This window comes from Ischnura elegans, chromosome 8 (genome assembly GCF_921293095.1).
Source record: "Ischnura elegans chromosome 8, ioIscEleg1.1, whole genome shotgun sequence".
NCBI classification, from domain to species: domain Eukaryota; kingdom Metazoa; phylum Arthropoda; class Insecta; order Odonata; family Coenagrionidae; genus Ischnura; species Ischnura elegans.
This window is the reverse complement of record NC_060253.1, coordinates 87903255-87917176: the sequence shown is the minus strand read 5'-3', so window position 1 is coordinate 87917176 and position 13922 is coordinate 87903255. Positions and strand designations below refer to the sequence as shown.

The window sequence follows — 13922 nt, the reverse complement described above, 5'->3', positions numbered from 1 at the left end:
AAGTATGAATTATGTCTATGTATTCGGAATGCAAAATAATACATTAATACAATATTATTTTAAAATATTGAAGTAATTTTGGCTGTTATAAAATTCCTATCTATCGCAGTAATCACGCTGCATTCACCTGGAATTTTGTCAAATTTCCCTGGAAAATCTGGAATTACGGAAGAATTTTTCTGCTCTGATTGGCTGGACACCCTGAATTACAATTACTTCTTGTAAGATCGGAGACCAAGTGGCAACTGTCAAATAGTGCAGTAAAAATGTGGAATGATTGAGTTATAGAAATGGCTAAAGTTGCAGTTACACTTGCGATTCATACAATTATAACTTCTGCAACAACACAACGGCAGTGGCGGTTTGCCCGTAAGGACTCTCGGACGTCGCCCCTCCCAAATATTTGAAAAAGTAAAAAAAATAAATATCCATTAATTTATAATTATACATCTAATTAATCAAAGTGTTTTTCTCAGTCGCATACATCGAAAGTGTTGGAAAAACACGAAAAGAAATAGCGCGAGAAGTTCGTATTTGTAGCCGTGGGGCGCTGGCCAGAACGTCCCAATCCATCCCCATGCAGTTATATGGAGAGTGGTAGTGGTGGGGGCCGCTGGTGCTATGACGCGTCTAACCTTGTGTCTTATGGAAGTCTTGGGACGTCGTCCGAGAATGCGCAGAGCGACGTGTGAGTTGACATCGCTGCGCAGGCCGGCGGGCGTTTAATCTGGCGTCTGCTTGGTGCTGCCACAGAAAAGGGACGTACGGAATCAGAATGGTCACTGTACTGGGTGTAGTTAAACGATTTTAATTTTTAATTACTGGTAGGTATTGCTACGGAAAATAAATTATACCATTATGCTTGCGTTTTTTGGTGTTTGAATTCCGGAACACATAAAATCCAACCAGTCAAAGGCTGTATTGACGTAGGAAAACTATTCTCGAGTATTGGCCACAGTTCTGTTATGATTACGAATTTTAAGAACCTTGGGGAAACTAATATTATAATATTTAGGCCTTAACAATGTATTCATATCTTCCCGATGATTAGAAATGCGATACCTATTTTTCAGATAAATTTATCAAAAGACCTGCAGTATTAGGAAAAATCAGATAACATTCCCCACTGATTTATAATTTAAGAAATAGGTGCGTGCGTGATAGTATGAAGGATTAAACATGATTTAACCCGTAAACGTGACTTTAAATAGAGTCATTCAATGAATGTCAAGAAGTGCCGCGTACAATGCACCTTTTGTGTGTAGGTTCATCATTTTTCTAGCCGTCCTTGTTCTATTAGTTCATGTTCACCTGATTCCTCAGCGGCAGAGCGGTAGCTGTCTGACGGAAAATGTCACTTGGGTCTGATTTAAGTGGCTTCGAAGAGTTCATATCAGTGCGGAGATCCTTACAGCTCCTATCTGTGGTTCAGAGTCGTCTTCTTTTACGATCTAGAATTTATATTCTATTATGTATATCATGGCAATGATTTCGAAGACATGGTTATTCCAAGTGCGACCCGTTGGCGTTTCGTGTGTTTACCACATATGAATCTTATACTCATGGCGATGGTCCGTGACGTTTTTGTTTGCTTGAATGCCTTTGCTGACCTTAAATTCGTCCCTCAGCTGAATCAGCATTTGTGGACCAAGACTTCTATCTCCCTTGAGTTGTCCTTAATGTAACGGCAAGACCAGGCAAGACTCTCGGAAAGAACGGAGTGAAATGAGTTCAGACATCATTTTCGAGGAGTTAACTATGCGTTATTGCACATTAAGAAGTTTCTTAGTGCTGTGTGTACATTCAAGAAGACAATTTTGAATTAATCAACAGTGCTCGTTTATGTTTTAGGGAAATATAGGGAAAAATTGTCCCCAATTCTGTGTCCAGGCACCTTGTTCTTTTTGGTCGTATTTTTCGTCGGCCCATTTTGTGTCGTCCCTTGTTTATTAAGTCCCTTGTTTATTTATAGACTAGTGCCCTTGCCATGTGTTCAATCGGAAAGAAATTGTTGTCCGGCGCTGATTTCAACGAACGTGTAATTGATCACTTTGCTGGACAAAAGGAAAGAAGGATGGACTTCTGCAATATAACTAAAGGCATGTGAGTATTTCAGATTTTGTAAAAATGTGTGAGAAATGTTTAATTATTGATTTTAAATCATACTGTATTCAAGAAGCAACGCGAACACCGCAATCAAAGTTTACATATGCAATAGCAAAGCGCGCGCATTCTAGTAGTGTTTGTTGCCCAGTGGAAGTCAGTGACACTCCCCTCCCTCCTCAGGTGTTACAAGTGTCATTGCTACCTGAATCATTGCAAATGTTGTATAGATTTGACAAATAACGCATTATGATTGAAAAACGAACAACGTAAGTGTATTGCGGGCATATCCGCACGAAGAATGTAGGCGCTAAAACCTAATGTTACGTATTTTCGTTTGTATTAGCAAAATATCGCAGCAAATATATTTCTATTCTTCAAGATCATTGATCAGTATAATCGAGAGTCCGGACTAAGCCGATCCGTATGACCGAGAGTCTACTGCATTTAGTATTTATTAATCAAGCTTTCTTAGGAAAACTACGTATTTTTGTTGAAAAAAACGGAACATATGGCATGACAAAATTTTATTCCTAGATTGCCGTAAAAACTTAATAAAATACGCGAAATATTAAAAAATTATGACCCCCCGGTGGAGTGCGCCCCCCCTAGCATTTGACTCACGAGCCGCCACTGCACAACGGGTGTCATATTTTGTACCCATCACAAGTCGGCTGCAACTTAAAGGTGACTGAACCTAAGCAAGCAAATTACCTGGGAGAGAGTAAAGTAAATGTTAATTACGAGAAAGTAACAATTGAAACAAAAGTAACAATTACTCTTTCACTGTAAGAAGTAAATTACAAATAAAAATTACATTTCATAGAAAGTAATCGTTTCAAGAAATCCAATTGCTTGTGCTCGATTACTAACCGACTCTGCGGCAGAGGTATCATGGTGCCAGAACCCGACGGAATGCTGTTCCAGCACTGGTTATGAAAAGACATAAAAGTAAATTTTTTTTTTTTACAGTTTCGGTGCCTCAAAATTTCTAATAAATGTATTCATTCGTTACCAAAACTAATTTTTTTTAAATATGCAGGCGTAACTATAATATAAACTGAGTAATATTTCACTGGTAAAAAAGATAAGGAAAGTGTGTTCCGGCGCTGCTAATTTTGCCATGACGCCACTGCTCTGTAGATAATCAATTGAATGCCTATTTGAACTATGGGTAATGTATTAATTACAATTGAGGTTCTACTGATTATGGAGGGAGGTTGAGAGTAATAAGAAACTCTATTTCAGAAAGTCGAGGAGAAAGAAAGGAGAAAGTGGCGAAGGAGGATCTACAAGTGCTGTCAACTTTACGTGTGAGAAGTGTGGGAGAGAGTTTCTTGATTCATCTCGTTTGGAGCGTCACCGCAAGATTCACAATGGTTTGTATTCCGTATTTGTATCATCACACGTTTAAAAATTTTAGGGAAAGAACCAATCCCATCTGCATGAAGGCAACTTTGATTTAGCATCATGAAATGTAACCTAGATTCATTAGAAAGGGGGCATCCATTAATGACGTGAGGCATTTAGGGGAAGGGAGTCAAGCCGATTCTCCCTAAATCTCACGTAGGGGAGAGGGAGATTCCTTCCAAGTATCACGTAATTTTTTTCCACACGAAATAGTGTAAAATTACAAGAAAACTGGGTTAAATTGACTAATCTTAAATAAAGACTATTATTATGTACATAATGATTATAAAACACAATTTTTAAAAAATTAATCCAACGCATTCATGCATAGATATTAACGTATTTACACTGAAAATAAACATTTTGAACAATCTCATGAGAGATTAGACGGAGGGAAGGGGGTCGAGCCAAATCTCACGATATCTCACTAACAGGGGAGAGTCCAAAAATCGCCAAAATCGCCTCGCATAGTAAATGGATGCCCCCAAATGACAAAATAGAATTATGGTGTGGTATTGAAATCTATGATAATGCATCATGAATTAGTAGATAATAAAAGTCAAATTTTAATCATAATTGACTCAGTTGCTAAAATGAACAAAATTTGTGCTAATGTTAGTCCCTGGTCACTTCCCTTCTCCCTTTTGCCTCCACTACGACTAGTACAATAGCGTGGGCATAGAAGTTATATGCTTTGAGTTTGGATGCTAGTAACTATGTAGCATTCTAAAGATTGCCACCAAAGATCATTAATAAGCAAAAAAAACAATCTCACTAGGATTGTAATCATTCATTTCTGCATTCAATTAAATTTCCAATTATCAAATCCTTTCCAGTACTTTTTATAATAATTATGGTATTAAAATTAATGGTTTAAGACAATTTAATGCTCGTTATGATTCAAAACTTGTAATCAAATACATGCTGACGTCAGAAAGAGAAAGCAAAACATTTTTTTTTATATCTGCCTTTCCTGTAGAGAGTTGATTCCAGCTTAATCTGGTGGAATTCTAACGTATTGTAAATTAAAATTTTCTAACTATACTAACTTGCTAAAATAACTTTCTGGCAATATTGTTTGTTTTAAATTGCTTGTAAGTTTTAATTAAAAAATGCCTTTCGATAAGTATCGTCGTAACATATCAAAACATAGGTATTGTAGAACTTTGTATATGGTATTACTTCAATCGAAATGTCAAGTACCGTTACCATAATGTTAATATGGAGTTTTTTTTTGCAGATATTAAGCCATTCACTTGTTCTGTCTGTGGGAGAGGCTTTTTGGAGAAGTTTAATCTCAAGGTCCATATGCGGAGTCACACTGGAGAACGTCCATATAAATGTGATGAGTGTGGAAAGACCATGAGGTAAGGGGCTCTTGGCTTTGTATTGAGACATGCAATTCAGTTGCTGAATTCGAGAAAAGGCTTTTTGTAGGGCCTGTAGTCACTCACGGTCTCACTCTCTGTCTTTTCATGGAGAGGCCCTTTTCCTACTTGCCTGATCTGATTGGTGGGAGCTCATAGTAGTTCATATTGTCCTACTAATGTGTTAGTCATATTTTGCCAGTTAATTTAAAATCCTTGGAATCCAAAATTGTTTACCCATTGATTAATCGAAGTTGAGGTGGCATATTTTGGTAAATGAAATGCATGAGAAATTTAATTCGTGTAGGTAAATCCTTGGGTCCAGGCTCATACCTACTTGAACATGTATACAATCGTGCATTCAAACTGCTATAATTGGGAATTAGAATATTATTTTAATGCTAGAATATGTGGGAATAGTTGTATCAGATTATTACTTTCATACTTAATGGGAAAGAAGTAGTCAGAGGGGCTGTCCAGTATCCTTTCCAACAGTGTTTTATGTTGGTGCCATCACATTATATGTACTACTTTTCATCTTGTTCTTATGCTAAGATTCTATCAGGTGTTTTACAGAGAGGATTGAATAATTTTGTGATTGCCAGCAGCTCCAATGCTCTTCTTCTTTTAGTCAGGTGGCAAAATTTCTTCATGTCTGTCCAATGTGGATCATAAATTTTCGCACTTCAATTTGTAATTACCCAATTAGAGAGAAGGGGTTTGAATATGTCTGTATTTTTTCACAGTGATTGCCGAGGTTGGTTTGGTTATGCAAGGAGATTTTTAAATTATCTCTACTGAATATTTTAGCTAATTTATTAGATATGGCTCATTGGATAATGAGTTACATAAGTTGAAACCTCTTGTGTGGTAAATATTTATTATAGAATATGCTAGTTATTCTGCTGTAGACCATTAGCCTACCAATGCATCATGAAAAATAGCTCTTCTCTTTCATTCTTTCTGAAAGAAACCATGCCGCTCCTCATCCTGTCTCTCAATAATAATATGAATCAACTTCAGCTCAAAAAAACAGCTGCCATTTGTATTTAGACTATAAAAAAAGAAAGCTATACCATGTCATTTAACCATAACAAAACTAAAATAAAGTATCTTCACACTACCTCTACTTGTTTGAATTTTGAGATAGCATTCATCTAAGTAAAGAGAAGAAAGCTAATGAATGTACTGAAACAGGGATGGAGGGAAAGAAGGCTCAATTATTGCTTGACTAACCTTTGGTGAAACCAGTATACGTGCAAAATATATGTAATGTTATAATCATTACAGGTATTTAAGTGTTTTGCTGTATTTTTATGGCATATCACAATTTTTCTTACAATTATTTTTATTTTAGTTTAATATCTATGTTTTTATCAGGTTACTTTTTATAATTTGATTGGCTCTTTTCGGAAATCTTGCGGATGGGAAATTTCGTTCAGTCATTCAATCATTTCTAAGATCGTAGCTAAATTTTAATCTTAAATTTAATGCAATGTGAGAATGGTATTAGTGATAACTTTGGGATAATCCTACTTTGTGTTAAGAATGGGAAATGCTTTCATAAGCTTTAAAAATCCATGAGCTTTAAGCTAGCTCTCCTATCTTATAAAATCGTATCCGGCACGATTTTGTGGAAGTTCTTTATATCCATGATAAAAAGAAGAACACAATGGTAATTTCCACACTTTTAATGTCACAACTCAGCAACCAACCATGGTTTCAACGCGTAAGTGTCATTTTCAAGGTGAAAAAACCCAGTACTCTCTCGGTATATATAGCCAGGCCAAGGTAGGAGGTGGGGGCATATGGAATTAGGTGTGGGGGAGTGGGAGGGGAAACGGTTTTGGTAAACAAGTGAGTGAAGGACGAAAACATACATTGAGTGGATCGGAGTGAAGGTCAGGGTTTTGACGTCATGGGGATGCATTTTAACAAAGGAGCCTTGAAAATGACACGTGTTGAAACCATGGTCGGTTGCTGAGTTGTGACATTAAAAGTGTGGAAATTACCATTGTGTTCTTCTTTTTATCATGGATAGCTCTCCTATGTTTGAAATATATTACTTACCATGTATCGGTAATTTTTTAATCGACTATAGCCCTCTTGTCTCTAGGTACTTCAAGGAAGTCACTGACCATCGGAGAATGCACAAAGGAGAACGCCCCTATGAGTGTGAAGTTTGCTCAAAATCTTTTCTACGCTCAAGAGAACTTCAGAGGCACCTCCTTACCCATACTAACGAGAAAAGGTAAATGACCGGTTACAGTATTTTAAATTTGTTGTAGCATGTTAATATTAATTTTGTTGAGTGTTGGATTTTATGATATGAAAGCTAGTGATCTTTTTGTATAGAAGTCACTTCTAAGCGCAGATACATAATTTGGGAGAGCTTGGGAATGGCAAATGTCCATTGAATGTATGTAATGAATACCATCATTCACTATGGGATTCTTTCCATTTTTCTTTAATCACTCAAAAGAGTATATGAAAACTGTTCATGTTGAATGAAAATAACATTTTTGTTTCCACAAGACATTTTAAATACACAATGCATTCACCACTGTGTGACGTAATCATGTACATAACAAAGTTCTTTTCATTTGGCTTGAATATAGACCATTTCCAACAATTAAGATTTGAATCCATTGATAAAAAAAACTGCTATTCCAAACCTATCAGTAAACTGCTTAAATTATATCTAACCCTCCAACAAGAAAACCGAGAATCATTTTTCTCTCTTTAGTATATACCTACTCTTGTTCTGTTGGTATTTATAAAAATTTGGAAAATCTGACTAAGAGCAATGTGATAGTGTTGCATAAGATGTTATTGTTATTGTTACTTGCATGAGGAGTGTCAGGCAACCAGGTCGTAGAATTCATTCTAGCTTTAATTATTGAAGTGCATGTAGTTAAGGAATCTATCCTCATATGACGTTATATTACCATTAATTAAAACAAAATAGGCCTCAGAACAATTAAAATGGAATCGTTATTACATATTAATGATATTTTATTCATTCCATTCCAACTGTGTGCAGATAATAAAGAGTTAGTTGCTCTGTGGATCAGGAACTGAACTTAAGAGCATTAGATACAAATGGAATTACTTACCATCAAATTTTTGTGTTGTTTTCATTGTCAGAATGTCTCAGTGCACTCCTATTTGTATTGAAATAAATTCATGCTTGGATAATTCTTAATTTGGAATTACAGCATTATTATTATTATAATTCAGCAGAAATTATTTGGACCGAGGTTGTATTGAGTAAACTTTAAGTCTGTTAAGTAGCATTAATTTTGGACCCTGTTACCTGACATACCGCATAAATGCCTGTAAGAGACACACCTTTTTTACCAGAAATGCAGCCGAAAATGGGGGTGCGTCTCGTTCACGAATTTCTTATCCCGCCCCTTCCCCGGTCGCTAGTCCCAGGGGAACTGAGTGGCCATGGTTTTCAGTGTGAGTCAGTCATCTGAAACCCTAGATCAAAAACGAGCGGCAGACAGGAGATTTTCTCCCTTACAAGGAGAGGTCGCCAAAGTGATGTTCAGGATCTGGATGCGGATGTTATTTTCTTAAACTATATAGGTAAGGTAGAAAAAGTGTCACGGCTTTCTTCCACATAGGCCCAGGTTCGAGAGATATTCGCATGTAAAGATTTCGCGCAGCATCACATCCCTTGAGTAAGCGCCCCGTTTCAACTACGGCCGTGGCGGTGCGGTCTAGGGCATTAGTCCTGTGAGCTTTAGAATGTAAGTAAGTTGGTGTCCCGGGTTCGAGACCCATCGCCGGCAATATTTTTTCTCTCTTCCAATTTTTGAAATCACTTACATTTTACCCCAATTAGTTTTAATTAGTTACTTCGCGATTTTTTAAATTTAATATCAATTTATGGATTTTAAACGAAACTCCGAATTGTGCCTTACCTTGCGAATTGGAGGACGTATATAAATACTTACGTGTGAATGTCCGTGTAATGTGCTCATCATGTGCACCGATGCACACCTCTGCCTCGCATCAATTAACCGATTGTACATCCATTCGTGAATCGTATCCCGGTTTTTGACGCGTGTACCTCCACTTTCAATGCCTTTTTTACATTCCTGAAGCACCAGTATGCCCGGTGGAAATGAAATTTTGAATAAAAAACGTTTAAGCTGGAAAATACTGGTGCTTCAGGAATGTAAAAAAGGCATTGAAAGTGGAGGCACACGCGTCAAAAACCGGGATACGATTCACGAATGGATGTACAATCGGTTAATTGATGCGAGGCAGAGGTGTGCATCGGTGCACATGATGAGCACATTACACGGACGGATATATATACGTCCTCCAATTCGCAAGGTAAGGCACAATTCGGAGTTTTGTTTAAAATCCATAAATTGATATTAAATTTAAAAAATCGCGAAGTAACTAATTAAAACTAATTGGGGTAAAATGTAAGTGATTTCAAAAATTGGAAGAGAGAAAAAATATTGCCGGCGATGGGTCTCGAACCCGGGACACCAACTTACTTACATTCTAAAGCTCACAGGACTAACGCCCTAGACCGCACCGCCACGGCCGTAGTTTAGAGGAAGCGCTTACTCAAGGGACCGGATGCTGCGCGAAATATTTACATGCGCATATCTCTCGAACCCGGGCCTATGTGTAAGAAAGCCGTGACACTTTTTCTACCTTACCTATATAGTTTAAGAAAATAACATCCGCATCCAGATCCTGAACATCACTTTGGCGACCTCTCCTTGTTAGTGACGTATTTTTACAATGCTCCTGTTTATGTTTCTTACTCATAAGCATTGCGCCTTTGCATCAGTACCTCATAGGTGAACATGGAAAAGATCATGAGGGGTTTTTCACTCCGGAAGGTACGTTAAATTTACTGCTATGAATGGGCATCCTGTAGAATTTATACTGCAAATAGTAATCACATATCAAACTTAGAAAAATGCTAAGTTTTGAAGGACAATACCTGATTAATAGTCAACATCTGTCATGTCAAGTAATTTCCATTACGCTATGGGCCTGATTTTTCAAAAATCATCTTCAGACGCTATTATGTGGATTATTGCAATTGAAAATTATATTGGTGTTAAAATCTACGGTTTAAAAAATTCAAACGAGTGTTTGCATTGTTGGACTAAATTGTTGAACTAAAAAAACTAAACAGGAGGTAGACAGAAGAAATCGGAAATGCTTGTATGTGAAGAGTGCTGAAGGAGAGGTAGAGGGGAAGGAAAGTGCTCCCTCCATCTTTTAAGCAACGAGGCTACGAGCGAAGGAGCAAGGGAAGGACACGTTGGATCTTGCATGTGACGTCGTTGCCTTCAAAGCGAAGGGGCGAAGGCACAGCAATGTGAAATATGCAGTTTGCGTTGCCTGATGATTCCAGTCCATATTGTCTTGTTTGAATGTGGTCATGCTACGCTTGTTTCTTTTAGAAACTGGGAGAATTCACGCTGGTAGACTGATAAAGGTCAGTCGGAGAGACGGGGTAAGGATGAAACATGTTTCCAATGTTCCGAGATAACTTGATATTTTCCTTCAAAGGTAATGATTTGTGGTCTCGGAAAGGAAAAAAAACTTTAGAGGCATGGGCTGATGGCGGGCCGAGGGTGGTTTTGTGAAATTTATGCAGTGGTTATTATCTTATGGTGCTGATATTCCCCCGTTTGTTGTTCAATCTCGTGAGAAGATGCACTCTATGTGCCTGTTGTGTTTTACCTTAAAATTTTCCACTGCTGAAATTCTATAATACTCCCTACAAGAGCTTTTAAACAAAATTGTTTGTGAGTAGGACAAGCATCGCAGTGCAACCGCATATGTGAAGAGAGGATCAGAACTCTTTCTACACCCTCTTGTGGGATGAAGCATTCACCAAAGCATTGATTTAAAATTATGCATTTAGATTCTAAATCATACACAAATTTGGATCCGAAGTATAAGGCAAAGGCCATAATCTGTGGGTTTTTGGATCGGAGGTATCCGAACCGACCATCCCTGGTAAGCATCACAAGGTTAAGACTGTAAGCAAATACCTACTTATGTCCGGGCATCTTACATATCATGTAAATTTAGCTGAAAATTGCCACGTAAATTTTTAGTATTGAAAGTGGAAATTTTGATAAGAGTCGAAAGTCAAGGCATACTTCTGCAACACCATGTGATAGCATTAAAAAAAATGCTGCAATTTTTTTTTCTTTAGCTGCGATGCTCAAAGTAGGAATTTATATGTACAGTATTCCTGTTGCTAATACCTGTTCTTATTTGCATTTTTGTGGTGAAATTTATCTTTGCCTTTGCATGATTGAAGTCATGTACATATCATGTTCTTAGATAATATTTTAGCCATAAAGTTGGTTTATTATTTATTTTGTGTACCATACATTTTTAACACTAGGCATTTTTTTTATTATATATTTTTATTCAAGTCATTAATTAGCAGTGGAGCTTGGATGAATCTAGATTATTTATGTCTGAACAAAAATGAAATTTTGTCTTAATTGAACGTAAAGTAGTATTAGAATACAATTTTGAATATGTGTAGTGCTACTAATTCCATATTCTCATTTGCATTCTTGTTTGCATATTCTCTTCTTTTCAGATACGCATGTCCCATCTGTGGGAAAGCATTTGCACGGTTGGACCATCTGCGTTCAGCACATATGCCAGTTCATAAGCGTGGAAGGCATGTCAATACAAGGGTACCCAAGAGGCATCCAGATTCTGTCCAAGCTGGTATGCTTAAAGACTTTAGTTTTAAAAATATATTCCTCTGCCCTTAGGAATAAAGTGCAAAATTTGAATAGGTAGAGCTTTCACCTCGGTAGTTTAAGTAAGGGTTTATGGTCCACTGGTGGTGGGAATACAGTACACTCCTGATTATCGAGGCTAATGATGGGGAGAGAACGAATAATCGGAAAGCTTGGATAACCCAAACTTTTACTTTAACGTCTTGTAATTTTCATAATTTATGTAAAGCATACAATATATTATTATCGTGCGAAAGATCCACTGAGAAAAAATCATCCGCCTTGACTGGGATTCAAACCCGGATCCTCCGATTTCTGGTCGAGTCTTTAGACAATTAAGCTACCGAGGCATCATTCTTCCCTGTGGATATTTTTTGACACTATCGGGCAAGGTGTTGTTGGACTATGCATATGATGCCACATGCAGTCGAAATTGTGTGCACAGAGCCACAGCCGGAGAGCAGGCCTGGACATAGAACACACAGAGGTGTTTGCTCTTGACTAGTTGTTAAGTATACTGGGACTAGCCACGGTGATAACTTATACCGGAATCACCCGCAATGCACAATCGTGCGAAAGATCGGGGGATCCGGGTTCGAATCCCGGTCAAGGCAGATTATTTATTTCTCTGTGGATCTTTCGCACGATTGTGCATTGCGGGTGACTCCCGTATAAGTTATCACCGTGGCTAGTCCTGGTATACTTAAAAAAAATATATTATTTAATATGCCATTATTCTGTTATTTTAGAGTGCTTCCCGGATTCATTTAGAGCTTTCTTCGCCAGTTCGCGATCTAATTAGTGGCTATAACATGCTTGTACTCGTATTATTAATGCTCCATGTAAGTTCTGGTTTCAAAAACCACACATCCGTGGCTGTGTGACCATGGATACAGAAAAGTGGTCTGCACGAATGCTTCAAAACCGCTGCTCGACATCGGAAACTACACTGTCAGGCACCACACTACGTAGTCGCGTCTCGCACAAGTTGTCTGGGTTGCAACTGCTGCAGGACGTGTATCTGTGATCACGGAGCGCGGTCGCGCACTTTGAGGCTTGGGAAACAGGAACATGGTGCTCCAGTGAATCCAGCTAGCATGCGATCGCTTCTATTTTACAAAGGGGATTCTAACGGAAATAATAAGCCTGGTGTATCCTGTGCAGTAATTCCGATGATTTTGCATCCAATTTTATGTTTTTATAGTAAAGTATATTAAAGATTCACGGAGAAAAAATCATCCGCCTTGACCGGGATTCAAACCTGAATTTTCGATTTCGATTTCCGATCCGATTCCGATTAACTGGCTAAAGCACTCGACCGGAAATCAGGGGATCCGGGTTCGAATCCTGGTCAAGGCAGATGATTTTTCTCTGTGGATCTCTCGCACGATTGTGCATTGCGGGTGACTCCCGTAAAAGCTATCACCGTGGCTAGTCCCGGTATACTTTAAACTAGTCAAGAGCGAACACCTCTTTCTGTTCTATGTCCGGGCCTGCTCTCCGGCTGTGGTGCTGTGCGCACGATTTGATGTATTTATCATTTAATAATTATAGAAAGCGAGCGCTATCACATGATTTGAGAGAAAACGATGTGATCTCTCTTAATTCAACAGTCACTTAAAATGATTGGGATAGCTGGATACCTTTTCCTTATTTACTGTTAGGTATGTGTTCATATGGAACAAAAAGGCCACAACTAATGACACTGGACGGCAAAAAATAATTTTTTCTCGAGCCCTGATACCATTCCTACTGTTTCTTATGTAAAATGACCTCCTGAATCCAAAATTGACACCCGTTTTCCTCCATCACCCACCATTTTGAGGGGGATGCCCCCCTCTAATTTTCATCACTTTTGCAATAAATTGGAGCAATGAAAAGGATTATATTAGCATTTATATTTCTTATTAGGTTTTTGAGAGGTGAAAAGTTCTAAAACATGATAATTTATGGTTAGAATGTAGATTTGGGGGGATTAGTTTCCGTTAATGATTAAAAAAACACATTAAAAATTATCAAGCTTTCCTTTTTATGCAATTTTTTCACTTATTTTCTTCATATTTCAGCTCCCATTTCATCTTTTCCTTCCCTAAATATCCCAGAATAATGGAAAAATATATCAACAGCTTATATCGCTAATAATAAAAATATTTAACAGCACGGCATATATAGAAAAAATAATGAACATGTGTGCCAACAGTTCAAAGGTATGCTACCACCGTGGCACTATCAATACCACCCGCGCATCAAGAAAGAGAAAAATAACAATTGTGAAGAACAATGA

At 37.7% G+C, this 13922-nt stretch overlaps 1 protein-coding gene across 2 annotated transcripts in view; it reads left to right on the top strand.

Annotated features, from left to right (window-relative positions):
- LOC124163245 overlaps nt 1-13922 on the top strand; it is a 46976-nt gene that overhangs the window by 27839 nt on the left and 5215 nt on the right. For both annotated transcript variants that reach the window (XM_046540004.1, XM_046540003.1), the window contains exons 16-19: nt 3352-3482; nt 4754-4880; nt 6997-7131; nt 11491-11624. In XM_046540004.1, the coding sequence (XP_046395960.1) occupies nt 3352-3482; nt 4754-4880; nt 6997-7131; nt 11491-11624 (527 nt within the window). The remainder of the gene's footprint in view (nt 1-3351; nt 3483-4753; nt 4881-6996; nt 7132-11490; nt 11625-13922) is intronic.